Genomic DNA, 27,347 nt, shown 5'->3' on the forward strand with positions numbered 1-27,347 from the left:
GCCTCTCGGCTGTCAAATTTTCACCTCACCGCGAAAAGGTGTGAACACGTTCTAAACGTAATTTTAAAATAATACTTGCTAGTCTCAGTTAAATGCAATTGAAATAGTCTCTACGAGCCGAAACTGCCTGTATTCTTCAGAAAGTTTCAGGAGCAGATTCTGAGCCTTTGAGCTCGAGTTACATATTGGAAATTTAACCTTAAGGACTACTGTAGATTCCAAATGGAGAAGTTGCAGCTGAAGGCCAATGAAGTCTTGTCGAATCTTAACAAGAACTCGATGCAAAAATTGGACTGAAGAAAATGAAAGGTATGAAACAGTCATATCACAGATATTACACAAGCGTGCAGCAGCTAGTATTAAGAAGGATCTTAAATTTATATTGACGACTAATTGATAATTTTGGGAAGATTATACTGAACTGCTCAACAATTCATAAAACAGCGTGAAGGTAGAAATTTTGAGGTAAGATTGCGGAATATTCAACAGAAGAATTTAAATATGTCTTTTTCATTCTATTTAGTATTATTATAAGCTATGATGGTAATGTCTTATCTTAAGGAGTGATCGCATTCAACACTGCTATTATGCGCTCTTAGATATAGCAGTCAACACATACAATTAGCAGCTGGCAGAATCTTGCTCATTTCGAAGTGAAAGGGAAGCGAATAGTTTCCTGCTCCGGAAATTAATACAATGAATCCTACATATTGAAATGAATTAAACTGACTTAGCACCGGATCAACACAGGGTGTCTCTCTAAAAATTAAGGAATATTTCTGCCAATATGATTTCTTAAAATATGATCAGCTGGAAAATGCAGCTAATGGCATGCCAGAAATGTTCTGCTGTCTGGCCATGTGGTGCCCCTCGAAGCTGAAGGAATAAAGCCACTGTACACTCGTAATTTATCCCCAATTTTGCTCCCACTCATGCGACTAATTTTACTAAACAACGGACAACGAAAATATCCCTCCTTAAGCAGATACTCTCAACGCATTGCCATACCTGATTAAACCAATCAATAAACATTTGCTGTCTTAGAATTTGAACGAGGTGACATATGTGCCTGCTAAGGCTTTAGCAATAGCCAATGTTTCCAGATATTTGGTTTAGAAAAAATGAAGATAGGGCATTCTTAAGCTATCTATATATGATTTAGTTATTGTAAGATCACGAAACGCGGTGAATTGATTGCATCCATCACTGAAAGTATGATAACATACGCAGCGAGTGTTGTTTGATTTTTAAGAGACTATTAAATGTTGTCAATCAGTACTATCTGTTGTACTGAAAATATAAATTATCGTTTGGTATCTGAATTCTTGACAAAGGAAAGCATAACATGAAAGGCAACATTCATAAACGAACGTTTGCAGTCTCTGCTATTAAAATTTTGGGCATCATTTCTTGAGGAGATGAAAAAGGACATTTTTTGCGAAATCTATATCACATGATATCACAGTAATTAGATGATTATTGTCTAATCATTTGACTCAACCAAAACAAGGGAAAAGCGCTGAGGGAAAAACTCTGGGGCAAACCCCTGAGAAATTGTTGCTTTTGAATGACAATGTTTCAGCACATAAAGCTCAAAATTCCCAGATTGCTATTTACCATTGTTGATTTCACCTTTTTCTCTAATGGCTCAAATGATTTCTTTTTATTTCAGAAACTGAAGAAGCATTTGTAAGATTAATGTCACAGCGATGATGATGTGCCGTTCAGAGATTTGAAGGCTCTGCTAAAACGTTTTTCTGTCCTGGAATTTGAGGCTTAACGCTGTACTAGTTTCATCCAATTCAAGGGCCTCTACCTAGAAAACTGAAAAGTAAATTTAGACATTTATTTTGTACAATAGCGTTAAGTTTAAAACTTACTAAAAGCCAAATATTTCCTAATTTTTGATAGCTTTTATTTATTATAATGTATAAAAATGAACAGAAGATACGCTTTATTAGTGCCTGTTGATGATAACGTGCTCAACATCATTAAACAAAAGGAAATTTCTGCTACTGATTTGAGTTATGGTTTTTAGACAGACACGAAAAGAAAAGTACTTGATTTCATTTCTTTCACTTCTCCAGTTTTAGATTGTTGTTGAACAAAAAGCAGGATGTAGTCGAGCTGACCTATAATATACTGCTTCACTTATTTCATTTCATCTACACAAAACTGATAATTCTTTAAAGGTTACTTCTTTCCTTGACCCAAAAGCAATTTCTGAAGATTTGGTGTCCCAGAGAGCTGACTCCGAATCTTCAGTAATTGCTGCAATTAATTTTAACAATTACGACAAAAGGATATCAGCTTCCGTCAATTTTCTTCCAATTAGATGGTAACAGATAGATTTCATATCTGAGTTTCCTTTTGCTTAGGTCTGCAATAAAATCAGGTTTCTTACTTCAGAGCTTCCTATTAGATGGTAGCCTGAAAGTCTTCTGGTTTGAATCTCGTTTTGTTTCGTTCTGAAAAAAAAAGTAGTTCTTTTGTTTGGGGAGGGAGTTCTATGAGTCTAAAATGAGCTATTCATTGAGTAATATATTTCTGACATCACACAGAAAATTAGCTTGCAGTTCATTCCCTTTACTAAAAATTTTTACATAGGATCAGTTTAATAATTTTCTTGAGAAATGATACTGATTCTGGAAAACGTTTTCACAAAACCTATTCTATATTCCTTATAAATTAAAAGTTTGACTGAGTTATTTCATTTAGAAGACATAAAATGTAGTTTAGAAGTCTTATTGACTTATTGAGTTGTTGACTGTTATTGAATTAATGATGTATTCTTCGGGAATCAAATCTAGTGAATGTATTATCGATTCAGAGTTTCGGACAGGTAACGTAATAATCGCAAGAATAATATAGGAGGAATGTCTTAAATTGCTTACAGCATCACAGTTTACTTAGCTTCAAAACAGAGTACTGCTTCAAGAATGATGAGAGAAAATATTTAAATCCCGAATGATCGTTAAAGTAAGAAAGAAATGAAATAACTATTGAGCTTTCGAGATTCTATTCATGATGATAGCAAAGATTAACAGTTCAAAATCATTTCAGAAAATAAAATAAATAAGGGATATATATTTTTATTTGAGCTGCGTAAAGAAATTCATCTTAGGACCAACTATAAGACCAAAAATAATGTATTCAAATATAAAACCTAAAAAAATAATTAAGGTATCGGTCTTTCATTATACTCCTTCGACTAAATTTATATATTTAAAAAAAAAAACTTTTTCAAATAGTGAATTAGATTTTTTTCGAAGCCTTCTATGTTCAAAAAAAAATCTACCAGTTTTAGTTAAAAGGTTTAAAAGGTTTATTTTCAATCTTGACTATTCTAAAAATGTTTACTCACCTTATCTTATATATTTCTTTCCTCTGTCTCTCTCTTTTACCCATTTATTTATTTTTAAAATACTCTCCTATTTTGCTCAAACATCAGCGTAACGTATCCATTTTATTTAGATTGAATGTAAGAAAACTGGAGCTATACGCGTGGGCAGAATTACACCCAAGGGAAATAGACGCCATTTTTTACCCTTTTTTTTCGTTTTGAAATCTTTTGTGCTTTTTCATTTGAAATCGCTGCCAAACTAGGGTTTACTTTTATCCGTTATTAAGTAAGGATGTTTTGCATTAACGTTTTAGAAAAGGATTATTTTTAAGCGCAGAAGAGATGAATAAGTGGCTCACATCGGAACTCATGAAGCTTATGCTAATATTAAAGTTATGCTGCAAACATTATCTACATTCTTTTGCAAAAAAATTGAAGCACCAAGAAGAGCTTTTGCGATCGTGACGAAATTTGGTATGCAAAAAACATCTTGATCGAACGTGCAAATGATCAAAGTTTCAAGTCAAATGAACAGGAATTGTGATCATAGAGCGCATTTCTAGTGCGCCATTCGCAATATATAAAACTACTAACAGAGGCGGAAAATTTATCTTTTTTGTTGCTGCCATTGTAATTCCGTAAAGAAGCAACTAAAGATGCCATTACGACGATATCAAAGACCTTACAGACAACTGGACGACTTTGAACGTGGTCGCATTGTAAGGTTGCATGAAGCTGGGTGGTCATACCGAGCAACAGGCCGCCACCTGCAGTGTTCAGACACTGCTGTGCAAAGATGTTGGCAGCAATGATTGCTAGAAGGAAATTCCCGACAAAATGAAGGCTCTGGAAGGCCAAGAATCACAAACGCGAGGCAAGATAGGATGATTCTTCGCCAGGCCCGAACCGCCCCTACGGTATCATTGTCGACTATTCAACGCACTACAGCCACGTCTATACCTCCCATGGTACCGTCCACCATCTCAGAGTGGTGTCGCAGCTGTTCTTCATGGCTGTCATCAGATTGGCATCGTATAGTGTTCAGTGATCAATCCCGCTTCACTCTTGAAGCAGATGACCACCGTGTTCGTGTCTGGAGAGGACGGGCCAGCGGTCTCAATCAGCCTTTGTTTTACAAAGGCATACAGCCATAACCCTTGGTGTGGTGGTGTGGGGGTGCTATTTCTTATGACACCAGGTCATCGTTACTCATCATCTGTACATCTTTAACAGCTCAACGATATGTTGATGCCATCCTGCGGCATTACCCTTCATGGCACGTCATCTGAGGCCATTTTCCTACAAGATAATGCCAGGCTACAAACCGCTAGCATATCTCTGGACTGTCTCCGTGCGGTTGATACTCTTCCTTGGCCAACAAGGTCACCAGACCTTTCACCAATCGAGCATGTCTGGAACATGGTAGGCCGTTAGATTCTGGCACCACAAAATATCGTAGATCTGGAGCGGCAACTGATGAATGCCTGGCAGAATGTGTCGCAGGATGACATTAGGAACCTCTACCACTCCTTGCCTCGACGAATTCAAGCATGCATTGCCGCAGGGGCGGTTCGATCAACTACTAATTTGAACATTCAATGGGTGATTGTGAGCCGTAAACTGAACAGATACTATGACCTTGATTTTTTTATCATTTCATTATCTGTGTATGAACTATACACATATTTAATTTCATCAAAAACAACCACTTCCTTCATGGTGCTTCGAGTTTTTCGCAAAAAGAGTGTATTAATAATACACATTGGAACTGTACCTTTTGAAAGCAGGCACAACGCGTCCGCTAAATGCAGGAAGAACAGGTGTCATTCCAAAGTCTCTCATCCGTTCCAGAATTCGATGTTGCAGTTTGACTTGTATCTCATGCCAATTTTCTGTTAATGGTCCTACCCAGGCTTGCAGGTTTCCCATCCTGTTCCTGAAATATTGAAAGGCCATTGAAATACAGTAATAAATGTAAGAAATATTATATGCATGTAAGTATAAGATTGCAATTTGAAGTCCTAATTTGAAGATTAAATAAATATAGATGACAGTAGGAATTTTGTTTGCAGCATAACTATAATGTTGTTATTGTTACAATTTTTTTCACTTGTCTGATCGTAACATCAAATCAAGTCCACGAGTTCTGTCGTGGTCAAAAGACAAGCGTTGCTCTCATATTGCTTTAGACCATGGGCATTTTATAGGTTACGGCACGAATTTGTCCAGCTTCACCTGAACTTTGAAGGAAAATCTTCTGGGAGACATATCCCAAGGCTCCCACTCCTATTCCTTTTCTATTATCCTTTCGAGAGGACCTTCGGCTGGAAGGTATTTTAGTGCCTCCCCCCCTCAGCCGCAAAAAGGCTACATACCTAAAAATATCCATGCCATCTCTGGAGTTTGAACAAGGTTCCAAGGCTATGACAGCGATCACAATGCCAACAGGGCGACACCTCTACAGTATTTTGCACATAAGGATTTAAGAATTTTATTGGAATTAATTTGACTGGCATTTATGAAATAGGAAGTTATTTCCTATAATTAAAGTAGCGCAAGCCTCAGTTACTATTCCATCTATGAATATGATAAAAAAGAGATTTGCGTCAATTGTTTCAATTACCCTCTTAATTATTATAAAATTCTTAATGTCAAGTATTGCCAAGGATTCAGAGAAACAACAGAATTATAATTCCTATTTGTTTATTGAGACGCTTGCATAGATCTCACTTAGTCCATGAAGTCTGTAAGAAACCTAACTTTCCCATTCCAGAGTACGTAACAAGACGGGATTTATTAGCTGTATTTAATCATATTTTTGCAACAAATTTTAGCAGGCAAATTGAGAAAAATGAGACTTAGGGAGAGGGCAAAAAATTTACGAAACGCAGTTATTTTGCATGATGTATGTTGTCCTTTACAGTCTAGGATAAAAAGAAAATTAAAAAAATATAAATTGATAAATGAGAATGTAATGTAATTGCTGGACTGTCAAAGTTTCTTTTAAACTTATTTTAATAAATTTCAGTAGAATAGCTGAGCTTGGTGAAGGTGAATGTACTTGACTCACCCTTTAATGCCAACTCACCCTTAGATCACGAGATGATTCACGCTATATTCAAAAAAGATCTCAGCAATCATTGTCAGCACCGTTTTCAATTCACATGTGCTACCAGACCGAATGTCTGACTTTAAATTTCTTCAGTTTCTACAGGTATTAAGAAGCGGAGATGCAAATTTATGGAAACTCTGCAATTAGTAATACTGGAGACGTTGTATACTGTAATCAAAGTTTCATACCAAGAAATAATGAATTCCAAAATTGAGAAATGTTTAGATAGAGATGAAAATTTTACTTATTTATTTTTATATTTTTTTTCCTCCTTTCCCCCCATATTTAGAAGGGTAATTGGGAGAGAATAATAAAAGTCATTTGAAAAACAAATATAGATGATATTACGATAAAAAGAAGTGTTATCTTGAAATATTACTGCTTACTATAAGTAATATTATGATGTTTATTCACTATTGTAATTTAAAATAACATTGTTTAATACTATATAACTGCTATTTCTTTAGAACAGTAATAATAGAAACACTTATATTTGTATCCGAAACTCGTGTGATGGCTTAGGCTTTAATAAATTCTATCATTTTAGGTAGAAGACATACTGGCAAAGAAATAAGTTCAGTGTTGTGTTTCTAAAAATTTTTTAATGAAAGAAAAGAATCCTCATTTCCTGTGCTGAAACAAGATTCTATAAGCATAAGAAAATAGTATAATAAGTTCTATCCTCTGTGATCCTAAACAAAATTTCAACACTTGGAACACTAATTCAAAATTTAAGTATATAGGCTTAAATTAAAATTAATTTTTCAGGGGAAAAAACTTCATGCCCGAATAAATAAGAAGGAAAAATGTTTATTCAAGGATTAAAATACGTAGAAACTTCTCTGCATGTATTCTCTGAAATGCAGAGTGTATGCAGAGTATTAAAAGTATTTTTTCCCTTTTTTATTCAATCAAAATTTAATGCAGAAATGTTTAAAAATTCTTTCGCTATATCACAAGCCGAAGTAACAGTATGACGAAGCAATTAATTTAAATGAGAATTAATTTGAAAAAGATTATTAAGTATATTATTTTACGCAAGTACTCGATGATTAAAATAAAAAATTCCTCAGTTCGCTTCGCACGTTCGGGTGCGTAATTAATGAATGCAACAAGTATAACCTAAACTGGCTTACATATGATAGAAAAAATTTGAGTGTTTTGCATTCAACTGATGCCATTTAAATTATACCTAAGTAAACAAAAGTGCTTAGAAAAAAGTAAGAGCTTATAGAAGGCCTTATACCTTTTTTTTGCTGATGTCATATTTCTGCACAGATTACCATGTCTAATCCTAGCAAACATTCACGACGCTTCGTTAAGACATGTTTGCGCTGGTAAAAAATGAACCGATGCAAGAGAAAAACGCATAAATAAAGCAAAGGAGATTATTTTAATTAATATATATTCAAGGTGCTTTTCTGGGGAGTTTGTCTTTAATGCGCTTTCGGAGAAATTTTATTAAATACCAGGACATCTGACGCTGTACTAAAAACTTTTATTTCTTGAAAGCAGATCTATTTTCCCTCATTACCGTAACTTGATACCTAGCCCAGCACAACAATTTAGTTATTTACGAAAGTGTTAGCATATGGACGAGGTGGTAGGAAAATTGAGGTAGTTTATCGACATCCATAAATCTTGAGGAAATTTCATCAGAATATTAAGAAAAATACCTTATGTTTTCCAGAAAAATCTTAATAGAAACACTATTAATTAAGCTACACGAATAATTCTTTTTAAGTAGCTTTATATTATTTGCAGAAATTGATAAAATACTTAGCTGCATTTGCTTCAATTAAATCCTTTTTAAAATGATAAAATTTAGGGAAAAGGAAGTGGAGTTTTCCTTATCCAGAAATGACTTCATCCAGACCATTTTCTTTCAGATAAAATGTGCGTAGGTATGGAAATTAATAAATAGGTTATGTAGTTGCAATATGCACGCTATTTTCATCGTTCAAGTCTTATAAAAGTTACTATAATGAATTAATGTAAAGCTTGCTTCATTTAAATACTGTATTTAGGTGCATTTACTTATTTAAATTCCATTACACAACAGAATGTTGAAACGCATAGAAAAAGTTTCATATTCCACAGTAAACTGAATTCTGAATATTCTGAATTTTGGTTATTGGAATAAGTTAGATTTCTTTCTAGGATAGTTAAATTCGGTGTTAATTTATTTGTATGTTTTTATAGCATGTTTTAGATTCACTCTTTTGTCCGCAGCTGCCGAGTGGCAAAATAGCTGAACGTTGGATTCGAGCTGGGCTCAAAACCCTGTGAGTGGGCTGGTTGCATGGAAATTTTCGTGATTTTTCGTATGTGTAACGTGAATACGAGACCCTTTTCTTTAAATGTGTTTCATGAAAGCGCCCCTTTGATTTAGTAGATATCCGTTGCATGATCTGCCTAGATAAAAAAATCCAATCAATTCAACATTGCATTTAAATCAGAAATTAATTACAAACTGTAAGTGTGAAAATTTAATAATGTATATTGAGCCATCCGAAAGGGACTGCGGTTTTCCAAATCGTAGTGCGTTTTCTTCTAATTACTTTGCTACTGCTAATAAGGAGTGACCCTGATTGAAGCTAATACTTAAAATAGGTCTTTTCTGTTCACACTGTGTAATTGTAGTATCTATTGTAGCATTATTTTTGTTTCATAAAGAATGAAAACCCCAGATGTTCATTTTCGTCATGTTATAGTCTTTGAATTTAAGGAAGAAAAAATTTGCTCAGAATACTTGTAAAATTTGAGCAATATATAAACAAAGTGCTGTTTCTGATGACATAGTTCAAAGCTCGTTTCGGGTGTTTAAGTATAGAAATTTCAGCCTTGGAAATAATGCTCGCTTTGGACGATCATCCTGCGTAAATAAAGACTTATTAAAAGAAGCTATCCATGAAAATCCACCCTGAACTGTAGTTCAGGAACTATCAGATAGACTAAGTATCTATTTAAAAAATACAGTACATGACCATTTGAATAAGTTTTGGCATGTAAGCTGCTCCGATGTATAGGTACTTTATATTTTAAAAGCATAGAATATGCTTCCTCAAGTTTCGGCTTGTGATTATTTGCTGGCAAAAAATAAAGCTTAATTTTTTTATACGGGTCATTACTGGAGATGAGAAGTGGATGCTATGCAATAATGTTACCAAAAAAATTGATGGGGTAAGCCAAAAAAACTTCTTTAAGTAACATCGAGAGTGTCCTTTTCTATGATCAGACTACAAAAGAATTGTATACTATGAATTTTTGTCGATAAATTAGGAAAAATACTGTTCCCAAATGGCAGTTTTAAAAGAAAACTTTGAAACAAAGCACCCAGAACTCCCCAGATGTCGAGGTGCTGTCAAGCATTATCATGATGGAAGACAACACCTCGACACTTGGGCAGTTCCCAAAAGAATACTATTGCTTTATTGAATTATTTGATTGCTTAACTTTACTCAGCTGTTAAAATTGGTATATTTAATCCATTTATTAACATTTATAATGTCATTTAAAGTTATAAAAATGTTATGAAGTAAAAAGAAAGTATTTCAGTAATTTTTTTTTTTAAGTGGAGAAGAATTTCAGCGGTTTTCAACATCGCAAATGCCTGTTTCATATTTTGGATGTATTTTAATTTTATTCGAAAGATTTTATTCACAGCTATAACTGGACTTTTATTAATGTTTGAAAAGATAATCTGGAAATTTTTTTTATTAGCGTTTCGAAAGAAATATCTGTTGCTTTTTTACTATTGCAATAAATATGAGTTTAGCTGTACTTTTATAGATGTAAGAGCGCAAATAGAAGCAAACATAAATTAGACGCAAAAAAGCCGATTTCTGTTGAACAAGCATGATTTTCACAAAGCAGCACTATGTTAAGCCCACCACATTTATCGTGGCAAGAAGTCAATGCGCCTGTCAAATGCGCGTTAAATGTGCAAGAGCCTTGAACACTATATATAGGTTATAGTCCAACTTTAGCTCAGTTCTGCCTCCCTATTTTGAAAGAGAGCATCCCGGGGGGATGGGTCCTAGGGTCTCCTATTCCTCTTCCCCTACCATCAACCTCTCGAGAAGACTTTTGGCTCGCCGCATGTTTAGATTGCCTCCATGCTGCACAGATACTATACGTTTACAAACATCCATGCCTTCTCCAGGAGGTCTAATAAGGGCTTTATAACCACGTTATTCATGAGCTTTAAAAATTTGTTCTCTTTAATTCTTATTTTCCTTCAGCTTATTCGAATATTTTATCATCACCAAACGTTTAGGCGCCAGAAGTTTAAACTATAGAAAAATACATGCAGTGATAACTTTCCTTAAACAACCTCCACTGAAAAACATCAGTATTTTTCTTAGACGAGCATCTCCACAAAAGACCAAAATCATACAGAAGGGCTGAAAGGTAGTCTTAAAGATAATATCTAAAAAAAGGGGGGGGGAGAAAGAAAAGCTTGGAAATTTTCGTCCGCCGGATTTGTTGCGATTACTTCTTTCCACCTCTGTATTTATACGGTGACACTGAATTTTTTTTTTTTTTTTTTTCATATTATAGAAGCCTGATGCCAACTGATTTAGGAAATAAAATTAAGAGTAAAATAAATGCAAGATTTTCAATTTTAGTCTTTGGACTTACCAAGCGAGAAAAGCTGGACCAGTGAAGAAAACATTGATATCGTGGTCAGTAAAATTCAGCTCTTTAAAGACCTATAAAAAATTTTTGGATTTTTTTCAGCTGTACATTAATTATCAGAAATGACGGCCTTATAATAAAATGGTTTTGAAAACCATACATAAAAGCAGCAAAGCAATATACAGAGTATGAAACTGAAAGCAATAACTATTTAATTTTTTTGCTTACCCTCTCACCAAAAAAAACACAGAAACTTTTTAAATCCGAGGTACGAAATGTATGCGTTAAAAACATCTTTTACTAATTACAATAATGGTGCAAATGTTAGTAAAATTATCAACTGGATATTATTAATTATTAATTGTTATTAATTAATATTAATTAATTAATAATAATTATTAATTAAGTGCATTCGAAATTAAATTAATTCGTTTATTATCAAAAATTTAAAAGAAATGTAGGTTATTAAGAAGTGCATTTATTGCTTTAAATCAGTTACATCTACTCTTACAATTTTAAAGACAAACGGAAGACCATACGCCCATGTCGAATGGGAATATAAGAACTGGTGATTTGCCTGTAAGCGTGGAAATTGCATTAAAAATATTAATTTTCAAGATTCAAAACACTCAACTGTAAACGTTTTTAACCTCTAAACTATTTTCTTTTTGTGAAAACAATAACTGTGAAAAACTCCCTTTTCGTTCTTTTTTACTTTTTTAAAAATTGTAATACTGTTTAAGAAAAATTTTCACATTTAATCGATTTTCTCCATTTAATTTTTTTAATTTTTCGTAATTTATGGGTTGTATTGTCGGTTGTCTGTTTATGCCTTCACCAACAGAATTTGTTTAAATTGAATTGCAACCCCCTTTTTTATTTTTATTCTAGGGTTTTATGCTCCGTTTCATAACTCGCTTATTTTTATTTGCTGCGATTAAAATATTCTATTGTGCTGCTACTGTCTAATGATTTGAATTCTTTGTTAGGTAAAATTTTTTTCTTAATTATACATAATCTTTTGATCTGTGTTCATGTAAAACAAATGCTGCATAAAAAATGTTTATTGAATACTAAGTTGTCCATTCAGGCTAAGAACATAGCAACGTAAATAATTATGCAGGTACACCCTAGACCAGCGGTTCTCAACCTTTTGACTAACGCGTACCATCTAAACAAAAATTGACAACCTTTAGTACCACCACTACAAAGTACTACTACCACCACCACCACTCTTGAACAAAGCTCAGATCGCATAAATTTAGGAGTGTTGATAGAAAAAAAAACTCAATCAGGATGCTGGAGTTTATATTTTTGAATTTAATAGTTAAAAATTCTTTCTTTGCGTATCACCTATTTTCCTCTATTTTACCTATATTTTGCTATGTTTCTTTGCGTACCACCTATTTTTCTCTTGCGTACCACCGTTTGAAAACACCTGCCCTAGACACTTCATTAGCTCAGATGTTTCATTAATCAACGGCACTGCTCGAGTTAGAATTTTTAGTTCCAACCCTTAGGCTGATCTTGAAATATATCTGCGCACCAAAATATCCTTAGGCGAATAGAAAGAATTCCTTTTGATGTTAATATAACACCAAAGTTCAGTTTTAAGCATTCTGCTGTTGTTGCTGTTACCAATTTCACTTGTCTGACAAAGGTCAGCACAAGCCCACAATATTAATCGTGGCAAGGAGTCATGCGCCTGTCGTTGGAAAGAGCTTTGAGCACCATATAGGTGACAGCCCAACCTTATCTCAATTCTACTCCTCAAAATGTAGACAGAGAACAACCCAGGAGACGGGTTCCAAGGATCTCCCCCCCTCTTCCCCTACAACCAACTTCTCGAGAGGACTTTCGGTTCACTGCATATTTAGAGTACCTCCATGCCTCACCAGAAAGCTTTACATTTACAAACATCTATGCCATCTCCTGGATTCGAACCCAGGCCTTCGCTATGGCAATCAATCACTAACCACAATTCCGGTTGGGCGGCTTCAAGAACTCTTCTCTGCAGGTAATTCAAGTTCCATTCTCGTTGAAATTATATCAGGATTATACTATTTAGATTACAGCAAAGCACGTGAGAGCTATCTGCCTAAGGGAGTGATTGCTTTTTGTGGATGATTTATTCAAAACCATGAAAACTCTGATGCAGCCATTAATCCATTTGAGAAGACCCAACACGCGTGGAATTACCAGTGCCAGTAACTTTAATGTTCGGGCACTGATGCGCAGAAATAATCTCAGAGAAATGATTATGTGTATCTGGAATTTTCTGTTTGGTTGGATTTCTAAAACTCAGAAAACAGATAATTTCTGTTTTTGAATGTTCCATGAAATTTGTATTTCTGAAAAGGGAAATTCGGCCTTAAAATATTCAGTATTTTTCACCTATCAGGCTCGTATCTTTTTCCGCAGATTATTTTTATAATACTCCTAATGGTGGCATAATTAATTAGGAAAAAATATATACTTTCATGTTTATAAAAACTTCAATTACAAAAACTACTTTTATATTTATATATTTATTTGTTTATTTGTTTTTAGTTTGCCTTTATTAGTTTTCTTTTGTTGAAAGTAGAAGTAGAAAGGAAAGGAAGTTAACATTTCAATACACTTTTAGTTACAGAATGCTGCTGAATTTCTATTGAAATTTTAACTATCGTATCAACCGCATGCTAGCAAAATTTAAAGACGTCAGTTTTCGACCAATTAAAAAAAAGAACCTACCAGCGGCCGAGCGGTAAAGTTGCTGAACACTGGTAGTTAGGTGCGAGGTTCGAAACCCGTGAACGGGCTGGCTGCATGGGCATTTTCATGGATTTCCCCATGTGCATCATGTATACGAGCCAGTTTTCCTTAGAAAGTCCTCTAAGATGGTATCCCTCCCCTTAGGCAGATAGTCCTAGAGGCTTTGCCGTAACCACATAAACCAAACCAATTAAAAATTTTTTATTTGTTTTAATTGTTTGTGTTCATTATATGTAACAGTAACTAAACTCTCAGTTAGCTTATAACAGTAGTATTACAGAAATTAGCTAATTATACTAAAAATTATTAGTACAAATAATGCAAAATTTGTTCTGAAATTACACTCGGTGTTGAAAAAATTGAAACAAAAGTGTCAGTACTTTTTAAACATGGATTCTAAACTTTTAGCCAGTTTTACTGAAAAATCTTAGTAAATATACTACAAAATTCGTTCTGACTTTACAGTTAAATTATACTCGGTATTAAAACAAAAGTGTTCAATAAACATCGATCTTAGACGTTTAGCTAGTTTTACAGAAAAATGTTAGTAGAAATACAACAATATTTGTTCTGATTTTATAGTTAAACTATACTCGGCGTTGACAGAAAATTGTTCATTGCTTTCTAAACATCGGTTCTACATTTTAACTAGTTTTTCTGAAAAGTGTTATTTGAAATACTACACAATTCGTTCTGACTTCATAGTTAAATTATACTCAGCGTTGAAACCGAAATTGTTCAGTGCTTTTTAAATATCGCAGATGCTGAATAATGTTAGTATGAATACTAAAAATTTTTCTGATTTTAAATTATACTCGGTGTTGAAACAAAACTGTCAATGCTTTTAAACATCAATCCTAGGCTTTTCTGTTGCTGTTGGCTGGTAAATATGGTCTCAAAACAGTAAGTAAAGAAAAGTTTCGAAAAAATTTTAAAGAAAAGTTAAAATTTTTTATGTGGTCCCTCCGGACAGTAGCGCAAAATAGTACCTTTAAATGAATTAAAAACCAGAGACTTCCTGAAAAATTATAAGTTAATTGATTTAGGTAATTTTCTCATGCCTGCTATGGGTTAAAATTTAAAATTTCTAAGAGCAAGTGGGAGGCGCAGCTAAAAGTCAGTTTTGGCGATCAATATTTCTGCGTTATGTAAAACAACATCTATCATTAAATTTGTAAATGGTCGGTAAAATATTTATTGCGCATATCTTCTGGAATTTTCTGCATAAAGGTACAAAATATTTCGTTTTTACTAATTAAAGTAAACCGAGTAATTTATTATTTGGTATTCCTAATCTTCGGATTCGTACGAAAAGTTAGATTTTGTTTTTACGAAATTGTCCGGTGAATACTCTGAGCTGCCATACAAGATCTCTTCTGTGTTTGGTACTGAACCGATACGGTTTTCATAAAATTCTGCATCTTGTTTTAAAAACTTTCAAGCTGCAAGTATTTGACAAAGTTTATTCTGCAACTTGTGTTATATAGAAGTTTCGGCACCAAGGTTAAATAGCTTTACTTCAAGGTACCATTGTTAAATAAGAAACTACTATGAAGCTTACTTCACGGCACCAATGTTATATCTGAAATTCGTATATGTTAAATGTTAAATATGAACCTACTTGCCGTGAAGGGTTTCTACTTCCTCTTAGGGAGGAAACTAAACTCTTAAGAATTTTTGCTAATTACCCAAACTTTTAGTGATCGTATAGTGAAACGGTAAAGCATTTTTGCGTTGTGAAAAAAATGCATCCCGGGACCGCGCCGTGAGAGGATCGAAAACATAAGAAAAACATATACAAGATATATAGGAAAAACATATTAAATATATAAAGGAAACATACTGTAATAGGTTTCCAGATTAAATATCAGTTTATTCAATTACATCACAATAAAAAAAATCTTAACCTCATCTGAGAGTCTAAGGAGAAGTCGTCAATTTGTCATTTACCCTTTTTTTTTTCATTTAAATTCATATAAAAAAAACTTAAGGTTTGTCTGGTAATTTAAAAGGGGAAAGGGAAACAATTTAAGGCCTGAGAATTAATTCAAGAGTCGACGCTGTTTTTACATTCCAAGAAAAATTATTGAAAACCCACTCAAAGTTCAAACACAAAAAAAATAGCACTTAACTTGGTTGGACATCTTGAAGTGGAGGACTCGTATCTTAATAAGCGTTGACGTCGGCCGGGCTCATCTTTACACTGGTTCTCATAATGTCGACGTTATTTTACCACTGTAGAACAGAAACAGGAGCACTGCTGCCCAGGACGGCTATCCGCTTGGTCTTGAAAGTCTAAAGTCAACACGCAGGTAACTGGTTTTCATAGTGACGAAACTAATTTTACCTCTGTAAAACAGAAACAGGAGCACTGCTGCCCAGGACGGCTATCCGCTTGGTCCTGAAAGTCCTAAGTCAACACGCAGGTAACTCGTTCAAATTTCGCCTCTTTACCAGAACGCGGCAAGGGAGCGTGTTTGCAGCTTCCGGCCAGAAACGTTTTTTCTAGGCAATTACGGCTCGCCTGTTCTTACTCATCCCAAGAGCAAGCTTCACGAGTAACGTCCCAAGTAAGTTCCACACGCCAGTCAGTAAGTGAGTCAATCCAACTCGAATTTCCTTCGTCTCCTTCACAAACGCGGGCTCCCACTATGGCTTCACTTATCGCCCCCTTAATTTTGGCAAAATTTGCGTTTTCAACTCCAGAATGCGGAAATAAGGGTGATCGCGCATGCGCGCCCTTCTTCACTTAGCCAACAACCGGACCCTCAATCGCCAAAAACCTGAATGACTTACATTGAAAGACAAGTAGCAACCTTTGACCTTTTTGTCACGTACTTCCTCTCTTAAGGTCAACTACACAATGAAAAATCCTTCTAGAACATTCTAAAGGACAAAGCGCGCGAAATCATGACTTGGCAAAAATTGCCTCCCTTTGCCTGCTTCTTTCACAATGAATCAAAGTTTGTACAAGATTTGCAAATAGAGGAAAATAAATAATATTCTTTTAAACTAAATAATATTCCCAGAAGCATCTGTTTTTCCCCAAAATTAAAGCCTTAAAATAAATAATTCAGAATCAAATAAAATTAAAATTTCTATAAATCAGAAAATCATTCACCTAGTTTTTATACCGTTATCAGACAAATTCTCTACACAACACTTGTTTTAAGAAACTTCGTCACTGGAAATACATATCTGAGATCAATGTTTAACAAACAGAATTCAGAGCAATCTCCGAATACCCGATACCGTGTGAAGTAATACTTGACACTGCCTTAAATGATTGTCTTATTAAAGTTTCGCAGTTCTGTTATTAAAGTTTCGCAACTCAAAACTAACTATATTATTATTTTGAGGCTACCACATTTCAGCTCAAAATTGATAGTATAACTAGCTCTCAAATCTGTTGTCTTCTGTCATTCATCAAGATCTATAAAATGTTCCCCAAAATTTTGTAATAAACTATTTCTAAAGCTTACGAAGTCATTCTTTCAGCATGGTATTTATTTTAATTTACCTTTGCAAAAATTGCCTCCTGAGCGGTGAAAGCAAGCGCTAGATTTATTCCATTTAGGGCCATCCAATCGATTTCTTGCTCCCATCTCTCCCATGTCCACCACACGTAAGAATAACTTGAGGTACAAACATTCTGGTAGTACCTGTATCTGGGGAAGAAAACACAAGTTCATAAAAACCACTTTCTGAAATTGTACAGTAATCTTACTGGGAAAAATGTTAGGAGCAATTTTAGTAAAAGCGGATAAATGAAAGTAAGCTCAATCTTATGCGGTATCTGAAGAATATTCACTAAGGATATTTCTCTTTATTTTTCCCGCTCCCTTAATCTTTGCACTAGAATGGGTTTTTATCTTAAAAGAGTTGCGCAAGCAAAAGAATTTTGAAACACTGAATTTTGGATACTAAAACAGAAGGACAAATGCTAGTAAAATTTGAACATTTAGTTTTTTCTTACTCATGAAAGAAAAGTTTGTAATGCGATTAAACATTTATTTAGAGCAGCAAACAGGAAAAATCAGCGATGCACCAGTCAGATTTCAAACGTTGGACTTTCTGATTGCCAGCCAGCTGTGCTTCCAATTTCATCAAAGGGCACGTGGTGAGGAAGGAGAAAATTCCTGATATTTTCCCCTCGCTTAAAGGGCCACTCGGGAGGTGGAATAATAAATTCCAAATCCAGGTGAAAAATTGTCGTCTACCACATTTTAGTTGGGCGCCACTTGCAGAGGGTTTACGTATTTATCGGAGCAGCAAAGGTAAGACAATCAGCAATGCTTTCGCCCGGATTCGTGTTTCGGAGGTTCCGATGGAAGTAGGATGTGCTTCTAAGTAAACCACAAAGGTACGAGAGTGAGGGAGGAGAAAATTTCTTATCAGTAGCACTTGATATAATGGAATGCCTCGCTGATGAGAAAATGATTAGTGACTCTGATTGCCCAACCGAAAGGCCCGCGTTTAAATTCCGGAGAAGGCATGGATTTAATTTGTTCGTCCCTTCATAGGAGGCACGCGTGGCCCACCTAAAAGATGTCTCCATAAAAGGAGACGGCTGCTTCCGGCTTTAGTAATGGCCAACGCCTACAAACGCCTAAAGCCCGCCATTAGAGAAAATAATAATATAATAGATTAAACGTTATGTTTAGCGATTATATTTTTCGCACAGTATTTTATCAATGCTTTGAGGAATAAATACAGGTGCTTCATCTAGCCAATAAAAGATGGAATTTCGGGCTCGCATATTGAAATATGTTCTCATATAAGTTTTTCGTTGCGATTGTTTATTTTCAACCATTCTGTAGGAAACAATTGAATTGCAAGCATTGTGCCAATAACTTTCATGTACATTATTTAACGAAAAAAAAATCAACGCAGACCAAGAACACAGTTAGTTCTATATGAAACGAAGAGTGCAATTATCCCAGGACTGAGTTATGTAAAGGACTAAAAAATCGAAGTCGTGTCAAAATACTGACTCACCAGAGCACTACGAAAGAATATACCTCTGGGAGACTTGTGGCAGCTGAATGGGATTATGGGAACTCTTAAGGTCTGTAAGTATTCCATCTGGTAGGATGCGAGTCTGTGCAAGCAGTTAAGCAACTTAGTTGTATTATTGATCTGAAAAACTTGTCGCCCAATACATGAGTAAGGCGTAGGAAGCAACCAAATGAAGCTGATGATTTTTGCTTGTGGGAGGCACAATACGGTTAAACGTGCTCATTCTACTTCCGGGGGAGGGGGACCGAAGAATATTATGGTAGAGCACTTATGAAATAACGCTTTGGTTTTCAACATCCAGGATATTATGATGAGTCTATAGGTATAAAGGCATCCTTATGTACAATTTCAAGACACATTAGGAAAGGAAATTGCTTTCCGGGATGCCTATGGTCTGCTAACCATCGACAGAACTATATGCAGTGATTCTATATCCCATCCAACGTGAAATAGTGTTCAGCAGTCATGTGGTTTGCCGTGATAAGGCTTGGTTTGCTGTGGAAATGAATGTCTAGCGAATACTGCGGAGTCAGTTAGTTAGCGAATGGAATCTGCCTTTATTTTGGAACGCCGTGTGTGTTACTTACCTGGAGTGAATGTGTGGAAAGACATGTCTTGCGAATGACTGACTTTCAGACATTCTTGACAGCCCGCCGAAACACCTTCACTGCAGCAAAATATGCCGATGACATTCTGAAGTCTTCTTATAGCAGCAATCCCCAGCCATCTTTCAGTATCATTATGTCAGATTATGAAGGGCAGGGCATTCCCAAGACTGTTTCCATAAATCTCCCACATCCTTTTAACCTTAACTCTCCCTGATCGATTACGTATTTGACAGGATGAGGCATTCTGAAAGTGTACGCCTTTCCAGAAGTGTCAACGAATTGACCAGTTATTAGTCTGCATTTGACCCCTCATATCTTGAAAGATTATTCATGAGCATTATTCAGTAATTCATGCCAAGAACCACATCTTATTTGGCCATGCCAAAATACTGTTTTCTTCTACTTTTGAAGCTGCTTTATCAGAATAAATGTCCCCATTGCTCTTGGATCACAGCGAGATTTCATACAGATTTATTGCCTTCACCCGTGTATTTTGTTATGGTGTAACTAGTAGCATGTTCAGCTAGTATTCGGATGATTTGTAGTTTGAGCTCTGGAGAGAGCGCAGCTGATTGTCTTGCGCTTCTTGATCCAAAAAAATGTAATATTCTCTTGAACGATGATAATACATCACCACCTGGTTTTGGTCAACTGAGTCTCGTTTTTCTCTTATTATTAGTCGTTTAAGTATAGGAAAATATAAAGAATTATCGCCTTCCCCAGTAGGACTTTCGAGGTGTAACTGATAGCACGTTCACCTGGCAATTGGAAGATCCGAGATTATAATCCTGGATTCTTTGCGGCTGATTTTTCGTGTTTCCCACTTCTAAAAAACTTAATGTATGTAGAACTTTTCTTATTCCTGTGCGTTCATTACATATATTGATTTTCATCAACCTTGAAGAATTCTTTCTGGATACGTCTTTCCGTCTCCTTAAAGAACGTACTTCGAATCAATCTGAATTTAAAAGCGAAAAAACAAATTCATATCTTCTTGCGTACATTTTTTAAAAGAAATTAAATTAGTTTCGATACGATAACGACATACTTTACAATAAGATAAAGAAATTTAATTTTTGATCGATGACAAAATTGAATAACGTATAATGTACAGAACAAATGTAATGTGTAATAAAACACAGTCTCCTCCCTACAGGCGTGCATTTATTTTACATATGTTATTCGCTATGTAATTATATAGCATAAATTTAATAGTTTCAAGGAATTCATCTCACTGAATATTCATCTGAAAATTCATTTTGTTGTTTGCCAAATTTTGTTTGAGATTGTTTGATCAGTTAGCAAAATTCTTTAAATTATGAGGATTAGATAGAAAATTTTTCATCAGCGATATTGAATGCAACATTATTATTAAAAATACAGTCAGAAACCCGAAAGGTGTTTCCAACTGTAACCTAATATTTGAATTAAAAACTCTAGAATAAATGTTTAAAAATTATTAAAAAATTATATAAGAGCTTTTTTAACTAAGAAAAACAGAAGTTAATTTTTGATGAGAAAATAAGATTAAAGTTCGGGAAAGATTGTTTTATACTTACTTATATCTTTCGACTGACATCTCAAAGATATCTTTTAGGTGAGAAACTCAAAAGCTTAAACATGTATTTTAAATTGCTGTTTAACTTATTTTTATCTCTAGATTTCCATATTTCAATACATACTGCACATGAAATAGACCAGAATGAGTTTTTATATACTACAGCGGAATTAAAGGGAATTGCCAATAAAGATGAAAACGAAATTATAATTTATTCATTGGAAGCATTAATAGATCAAGTATGGAAACTATACTAAAGTGTAAAACTGGAGATCTAAAATTTAATGGTACTTACGTATTAGCGCAATCACCTTAGTAATAGTCGCCAAAATTTCAGAAATGCGTCAAACTCTGGTAACTATTCGCATGGTAAATCTTCAGGTGTAACCAGCAACGTAAATATTTACATATGTATTCCTTTCTGTTATATTGTAGCAGTCTTTACAGGCAAAATCATCATGTTTTTTCCATTGAACTCAATTTTAAGCTATATATATATACATGTGGCATTTACTTGCAATGGAACAGGCAGAAGTAATGCAGTATTTTACCAGAAAAGGTTTAAATGAAGCAATTGCTTAGAAGCATAAACGACTGCTATGTAATTTTCATCATATCAAAAGAAAATAAAAAACGCTTGTAAATAAGTTTATTGATCGATTTTTGAGAAAGATACTGAATTAAAATGTAACATCTCTATCTCTATCTATAATTATATGTAACTGTACGTAATACTTTTTTTTTTAAATTTTAAATTAGCATTCCTTTTCTCTGAAAAAATAAAATCGCCAAACTGCGCCAAGCTAGTTGTATCAAGTTAATATTACGGAAGGAAAAGGAAGTAGAACTTACTTGTCGTTGAATTTAATTTTCAGTGGTTTAGCGGGCTTTGGTAGATCTTTCGGCAAATTAAGTTGACTTCCAGACCAAGCTATATGGCATCCACAGAAATATTTTAAGTAGTGATGCACTCCGGCAGCTGCAGCATAACCTCGGGTGCCAGTAATTATTATTTTATCATCACCGCTTTCAATCTTTAGAATATAATGAAAGCCATTAATTGTAAACAAACGAAAAAATGGTAACTTACACAAGAAAGGTATGATATCGCACACAAGGAAAATAAAAATTTATACACTACACTTGGCATTTTCTAAAGCATCATACATTTTAGTAAATCAAATATATATATATATATATGATGTACCAGCTTTTGTCAGGAATAAATAGATTGTTGAAGAATCGTAAATGTAGTCGTAACTTAAATTATCAGACGATAAGTTTAAAAAAACAGGATCCATTTATTATTGGTCAGGAGAAATAGCAGTTACAAAATCAGATATCCGGAGTAAATAAAAAGAACTACTAATAATATTTTGTATGAAGTTTACTGCATCGTGACATTTAAGAAAAAGCTCCGATATTCTTTTGCGAGTCCTTTTATAGCCTCTGGAAAGGCGGAGCTTCCAAGAAATGACGTCAGCCAATCCAGTTCGCTTTAAATATTTCCAGAACATTCTATAACTATACGTGTAGAAAAGGCGGGAAAAACAACTTGACTACGGGGCTGTGGATTTAAATACACGTACTTTCAAATAAGAGAACGTCGCCATTAAAAATGAAAAGAACATACATTTAGTATTTTAAGTGTATTCTTGACTATGGAATTTTATTATTACATATATATAGTAGAATTGTAACTATCCAATAAATAGTGCACTATCGGATTTGTTTTGAAGAAATTTCCATTTTTTGTCCTCAATTTATATAACAATGATTTATTATTCAGCATTAAAATAACAGATATGACAATATCTCTTGTTCGCTGAAATCTGCTTTAATTTGTACTACAAGTTTAACCTGATAATAAGCATTTGGAAACTAAGAAATAATATTTATAACGTAGATGGATCAGTAGCACATTGTCGGATTCTTTCGCTTTCGACACAAAATTGTGCTTCCACTCATGAATATGAAAATCTATATAATACGTATAAAGAATGATGCACATAGGCAAAAAAATTGTCCCACTTCCCGAACATTGTTGTCTAGGATAACCAAATCTTAAATGATAACTCGTAATAAAAGAATCATACCATTTGTAAATATTATTGAATAACTCATAATAAAATAATTATACCATATGCAATGTATTTTCAATTTTTATGAACTTTTAAAGTAGTTTACTGTTGGTTACTTTTACTGAATATTCTTCTTAAAATTTGTTTTAAGCTAGCATTCTGAGTATTTCTTTAATTGAATTTTTGATGAATGAGAGTTGTAATCCCTTATGAAAATAAAAAAAAATTCTTATGTGGTAATTTTGAAGTCGCGTAACTTGATAAATCTGTGATACTAAGAAAAATAAAGTTTCAAGACTTATTTTCGTAATTTTCAAATATTTTATGTACTCTAAATTTAGAGACATAAGTATGGAGAAATTTTATTTACATTCATAAAAACCTATTCTATTTTCTCCTGAGAATTTATTACATATCTTCGAGAAGAATTTATTTTAGTAACACATGTACTTTGAGTAGAAAACAAGTTATAACTGCTTAACTAATGAAAGACAATCACTGTAAAATTTATAAGGATAACGAAATTATTTCATGAATTTAAAAAAAAATCTTGCAAATTCAGATTACAGTCAATAAACCAATAGTGTTGCCAATTGGTAAAATTAAATCATTTCTGTAAAATAAAATAAAAAAAATCTGAAAAAGAAGAAAATTTAAACATTTAAAACAATGGGCTTGTTTTATATTTCTTTCGAGGAAAATGACATCAATTGCAAAATATTAAGCTATTAAAAAGAAAATATCATTGAAAAATTACTTCTCGAATATAATTAAAAAGAAATATATGTAGAGGATTGCAGTTTTATGCAATAATATACTATTCGTTATTAACATTTCATTTTATTTTTAATACAAATGACAGTACACACAAGAAGCGGCTAATTATTATTTTTTAATTAATTTATTCGCTGCCCACCACGATTTATCTCGTGGACCGAAGTTTGTGTTCAAGCGCCAGCTACGAATTAATTCGCAGAACGTTTTTGTTTTACTTACGCCACATACGATCAAACTCGTAGTATTTTCATGTTCTTTGAAGGTATGTGTCTTTGGAGATTAGGAAAAAAAACACAACAATTTGGGCTCAATTCAAGCGATTTATTATAATTAATATAAGTAATTTTAAGGTAAATAACATAGGAAGTGTAAAAATAATCAAGCAATTTATAATAATCTTTGATATAATAACTGTTGTAAAAGAATTCAATCTTTGTTATAGGCAACCGCCAACTACGAATATGCCGGTAACTGGCGCTGTAATAAAACATTTTATCGCAAAAATCGACTACGATATAACTCGCTTAATTAATAAAGCAATTAAAGTTATCTAAATTCAATATATTTCCTATTAACATATGTTTTGTATTTTTATTTTACAATTAATTAATTAAAATTTGTTGAAGTGATGGAAAAGTTTTTGAAAATGTCGCTCAGCAGCGAAAGTGTTAAAACAATTAGTTTATTAATAAGCAAGTAACAAATGTTATTACCAATTACGAAAATTGTTTTTAAATCGTTCACATTGTTATATTTCATGAGAAATACACTTTGCAAGATAAACAAAAGATCTTAGACTTTGTCGACTGACATTAACTTCTGGTGTTTATTTATATAAGTCAAAACCGCTAAGTGAAAAAAAAAAAAAAAAAAAAAGAAAGAAAGAAAGAAAAAAGAAAAAGAAAAACAGCATCATTCTTAGGTGTTAACAAATTTGAAGTCGAATAACTTCTTTACCATTGCCATATCATCAGTATAAAAATGTGATGCATTTATTTATAAATCTAGGTTACAGTCCTATTCTGTAACTTTAAGACCTTTCTATTTTATATGCATTGCAGAATATACAGGTAAATATAAGTTATTTTTAGACAATTAAAGGGATTTTGATTAGCGCATTTTATCCAAAGTTCATTTCCTGCTATAAAAAGAATTTCAGAAATAGACACTTCTGCAATACGAGGCTATTCCCGGCATCTTAGCCACAATTCCAGAATTATTTAGAACTGTAATTAATTGGGAATACGAAGTGGGACTAGGATATGAACAATTTAGCCTCTAGTTTCATTATTTTAATTCCGCAAGCTGTCACGGCAGTAAAGTGACAGTTTGACAGGAATAGAGTTAGAACGCAATCATTTTGTTAATCAAGCCGTCAGTTTCGACCGTTGTCATTAGTGGTGTTAGTGGGCGTTCAGTAAGTTATTAGTAGGGATACTGCGCGCTGAGAAATATTTGCTTGCAGAATTTCATCTGTAATGTGAAGACCAATAAGGTAAAATAATGAAATCTGAAGGATAAACTAATTGCCATAAACTCGTGAATTAGTACATTTTAAACAAAAAGTAATCATTTTTTTCAAGCAGGATTTCTATCAAAATACTGTACGTGTTAAACAGCACGTACAGTATTTTGATAGAAATCCTGCTTAGAAGAAGGATCGAAAGAGAAATATAATGTTTCGCAGACATCAGTCATGTTTACTTCAAAATAATGCTCAGTGGATTTAATAAAAAAATGAAAATTAGTTAGTAAGGAGATAAAATTTGAAAAAACATGTTTGATGAAACATTTGAATCTGAAATAACTGATTAGCCTGAGTAAGGTTATCGTAAGGATAAATCCCACATGCAATAACTACGCGAGCCATTTTGATTAACAAACCAATTAATGATGAGCATATTTATAAATGTTTTGTTGATCAACCTATCGTTGCTGTTTGAAAAATAATAAACAATGGTTGAAAGAAAAAAATATTGTTTTTTACTCTTCGCAAAAATTACTATTGCTTTTGCAAATTTACAATTATTATAAGTATTCAAAAAATTCTTTTGAGAAGTAATATTAAAAAAAAACAAAACTTCAATACTTGAGGAAAATAACTTTGTGCAGTTTAAAATAAATAAAAATGTAGTTCAAGGCAAAAAATAGCACAAACAAAAAGATGAAAAGATCGCTGACAGCAGTTTTTTTTTTTTTTTTTTTGGAAATAGTCCAACATTGTCAAAGCTCTGTTGGTACTATAAACACAGCAGAAATTGTAGTGTTTCCATATGCAAGTTGGAACATGAGATCCAATGAAGAAAACTGTGGTTTTACGAAAATTCGAAGCAAATTTGTCAACAACACGTGAAATATTTACATTAGAAATCCACGAAAGATCAGTTATAGTAGAATGAAACCCATTACAGGTACAATAAGTTCTTAATAAACTGCTTATAATAGTTAAATAAGTAACTATTATAAGCAGTTTATGATTAAAAAAAAGTAGTTAAATGTAAAATTTGATAAATTCTACCTTTTATTTTTTACATACATTCTTAGACTTATGTTTACAACCCATTATCTTATTATTTAGTCTATACTGCCTTTTTTGTGTTTGGTCGGATCCAACGAAGATGTAGACCTGTCTATTATATAAAAACATTTTAGAAGTTTGGGGAGAGCTTTTTGAAGCGACCTCTGACCATTCAGGCACTATTTTTCGCCGTTACTAGATTTACTAGAACAGCTTTGATATTTGCTATATGTGTGTGCTTACGTGGGTTTCTGCCTAAGGAAAGGGATACCTTCGTGGAGGGCTTTCTAAGGGAAACTGGCTCGTATACACGTTACACATGAGGAAAACCACGAAAATGCTCATGCGGCTAGCCCGTTTGCGGGATTTTCGAGCTTCGGACCGAGCTACCAGTGTTCAGCGACTTTAGCGCTGGGCCGCTGGTGGACCCGATATGATGGCCTGAGTCCAAACATTTTCGTGGAATTTGTCTTGGGAATTTTCACATACTAAAAGGCAATATTTTCTTAGTCCCGCAAGCAGCAGAGATATTCTGTTATCGCACGAGCTATGTAAATTTGCAAAGCTAACGATCTAATAAAAAGGTTTGTTTAAACTTTCTACCTAATCGAAGTTATCTTATTGGAAGATCGATAAATCATCCGGTTGTCCTTCAACCAGATGACTTAGTTTAACACTTAATTAGTTACAAGCAGGAGCAGGAGTTTAACACTTAATTAGTTACAAGTTTGTTAATACTAATTTTTATATGTTAAACTACATTTTTTTGCGCTTATTTAAAAAGTATAAAGTCATTTTCCTGAGCTATTTATTGTTGTTTCAACTATCTTCATTCCTCGACCGTTGTTTTTCAGCGGATTTCTAATGTCAATACTGTATTGACTTGTGTTCCTCCCTCTTTTTTTGTTAAATTTATCTTAGGAAAATCGAGAAAGG

At 33.6% G+C, this 27,347-nt stretch overlaps 2 protein-coding genes across 11 annotated transcripts in view; one reads left to right on the forward strand and one right to left on the reverse strand.

Moving 5' to 3' along the window:
• The window catches only part of Naglu (N-acetyl-alpha-glucosaminidase), a 181,289-nt gene that overhangs the window by 121,947 nt on the left and 31,995 nt on the right, over positions 1-27,347 (reverse strand). For all 4 annotated transcript variants that reach the window (XM_035365645.2, XM_085809538.1, XM_085809537.1 and 1 more), the window contains 4 exons: positions 21,888-22,069; positions 17,371-17,518; positions 11,100-11,170; positions 5,118-5,279 (listed from right to left, as the gene is read on the reverse strand). In XM_035365645.2, coding sequence (XP_035221536.2) covers positions 5,118-5,279; positions 11,100-11,170; positions 17,371-17,518; positions 21,888-22,069 — 563 coding nt within the window. The remainder of the gene's footprint in view (positions 1-5,117; positions 5,280-11,099; positions 11,171-17,370; positions 17,519-21,887; positions 22,070-27,347) is intronic.
• The window catches only part of LOC118199723 (zinc transporter ZIP12-like), a 193,648-nt gene that overhangs the window by 23,057 nt on the left and 143,244 nt on the right, over positions 1-27,347 (forward strand). For 4 of the 7 annotated variants that reach the window (XM_085809543.1, XM_085809542.1, XM_085809541.1 and 1 more), the window contains exon 2: positions 1,673-1,831. The exons of the other annotated variants lie outside the window; for them this stretch is intronic. The gene's annotated coding sequence lies outside the window, so the exon portion shown is untranslated. The remainder of the gene's footprint in view (positions 1-1,672; positions 1,832-27,347) is intronic. 7 annotated transcript variants of the gene reach the window in all.

Source organism: Stegodyphus dumicola, chromosome X2 (assembly GCF_044657685.1).
Source record: "Stegodyphus dumicola isolate Sdum_Otavi_A_Nest chromosome X2, ASM4465768v1".
Lineage (NCBI taxonomy): Eukaryota > Metazoa > Arthropoda > Arachnida > Araneae > Eresidae > Stegodyphus > Stegodyphus dumicola.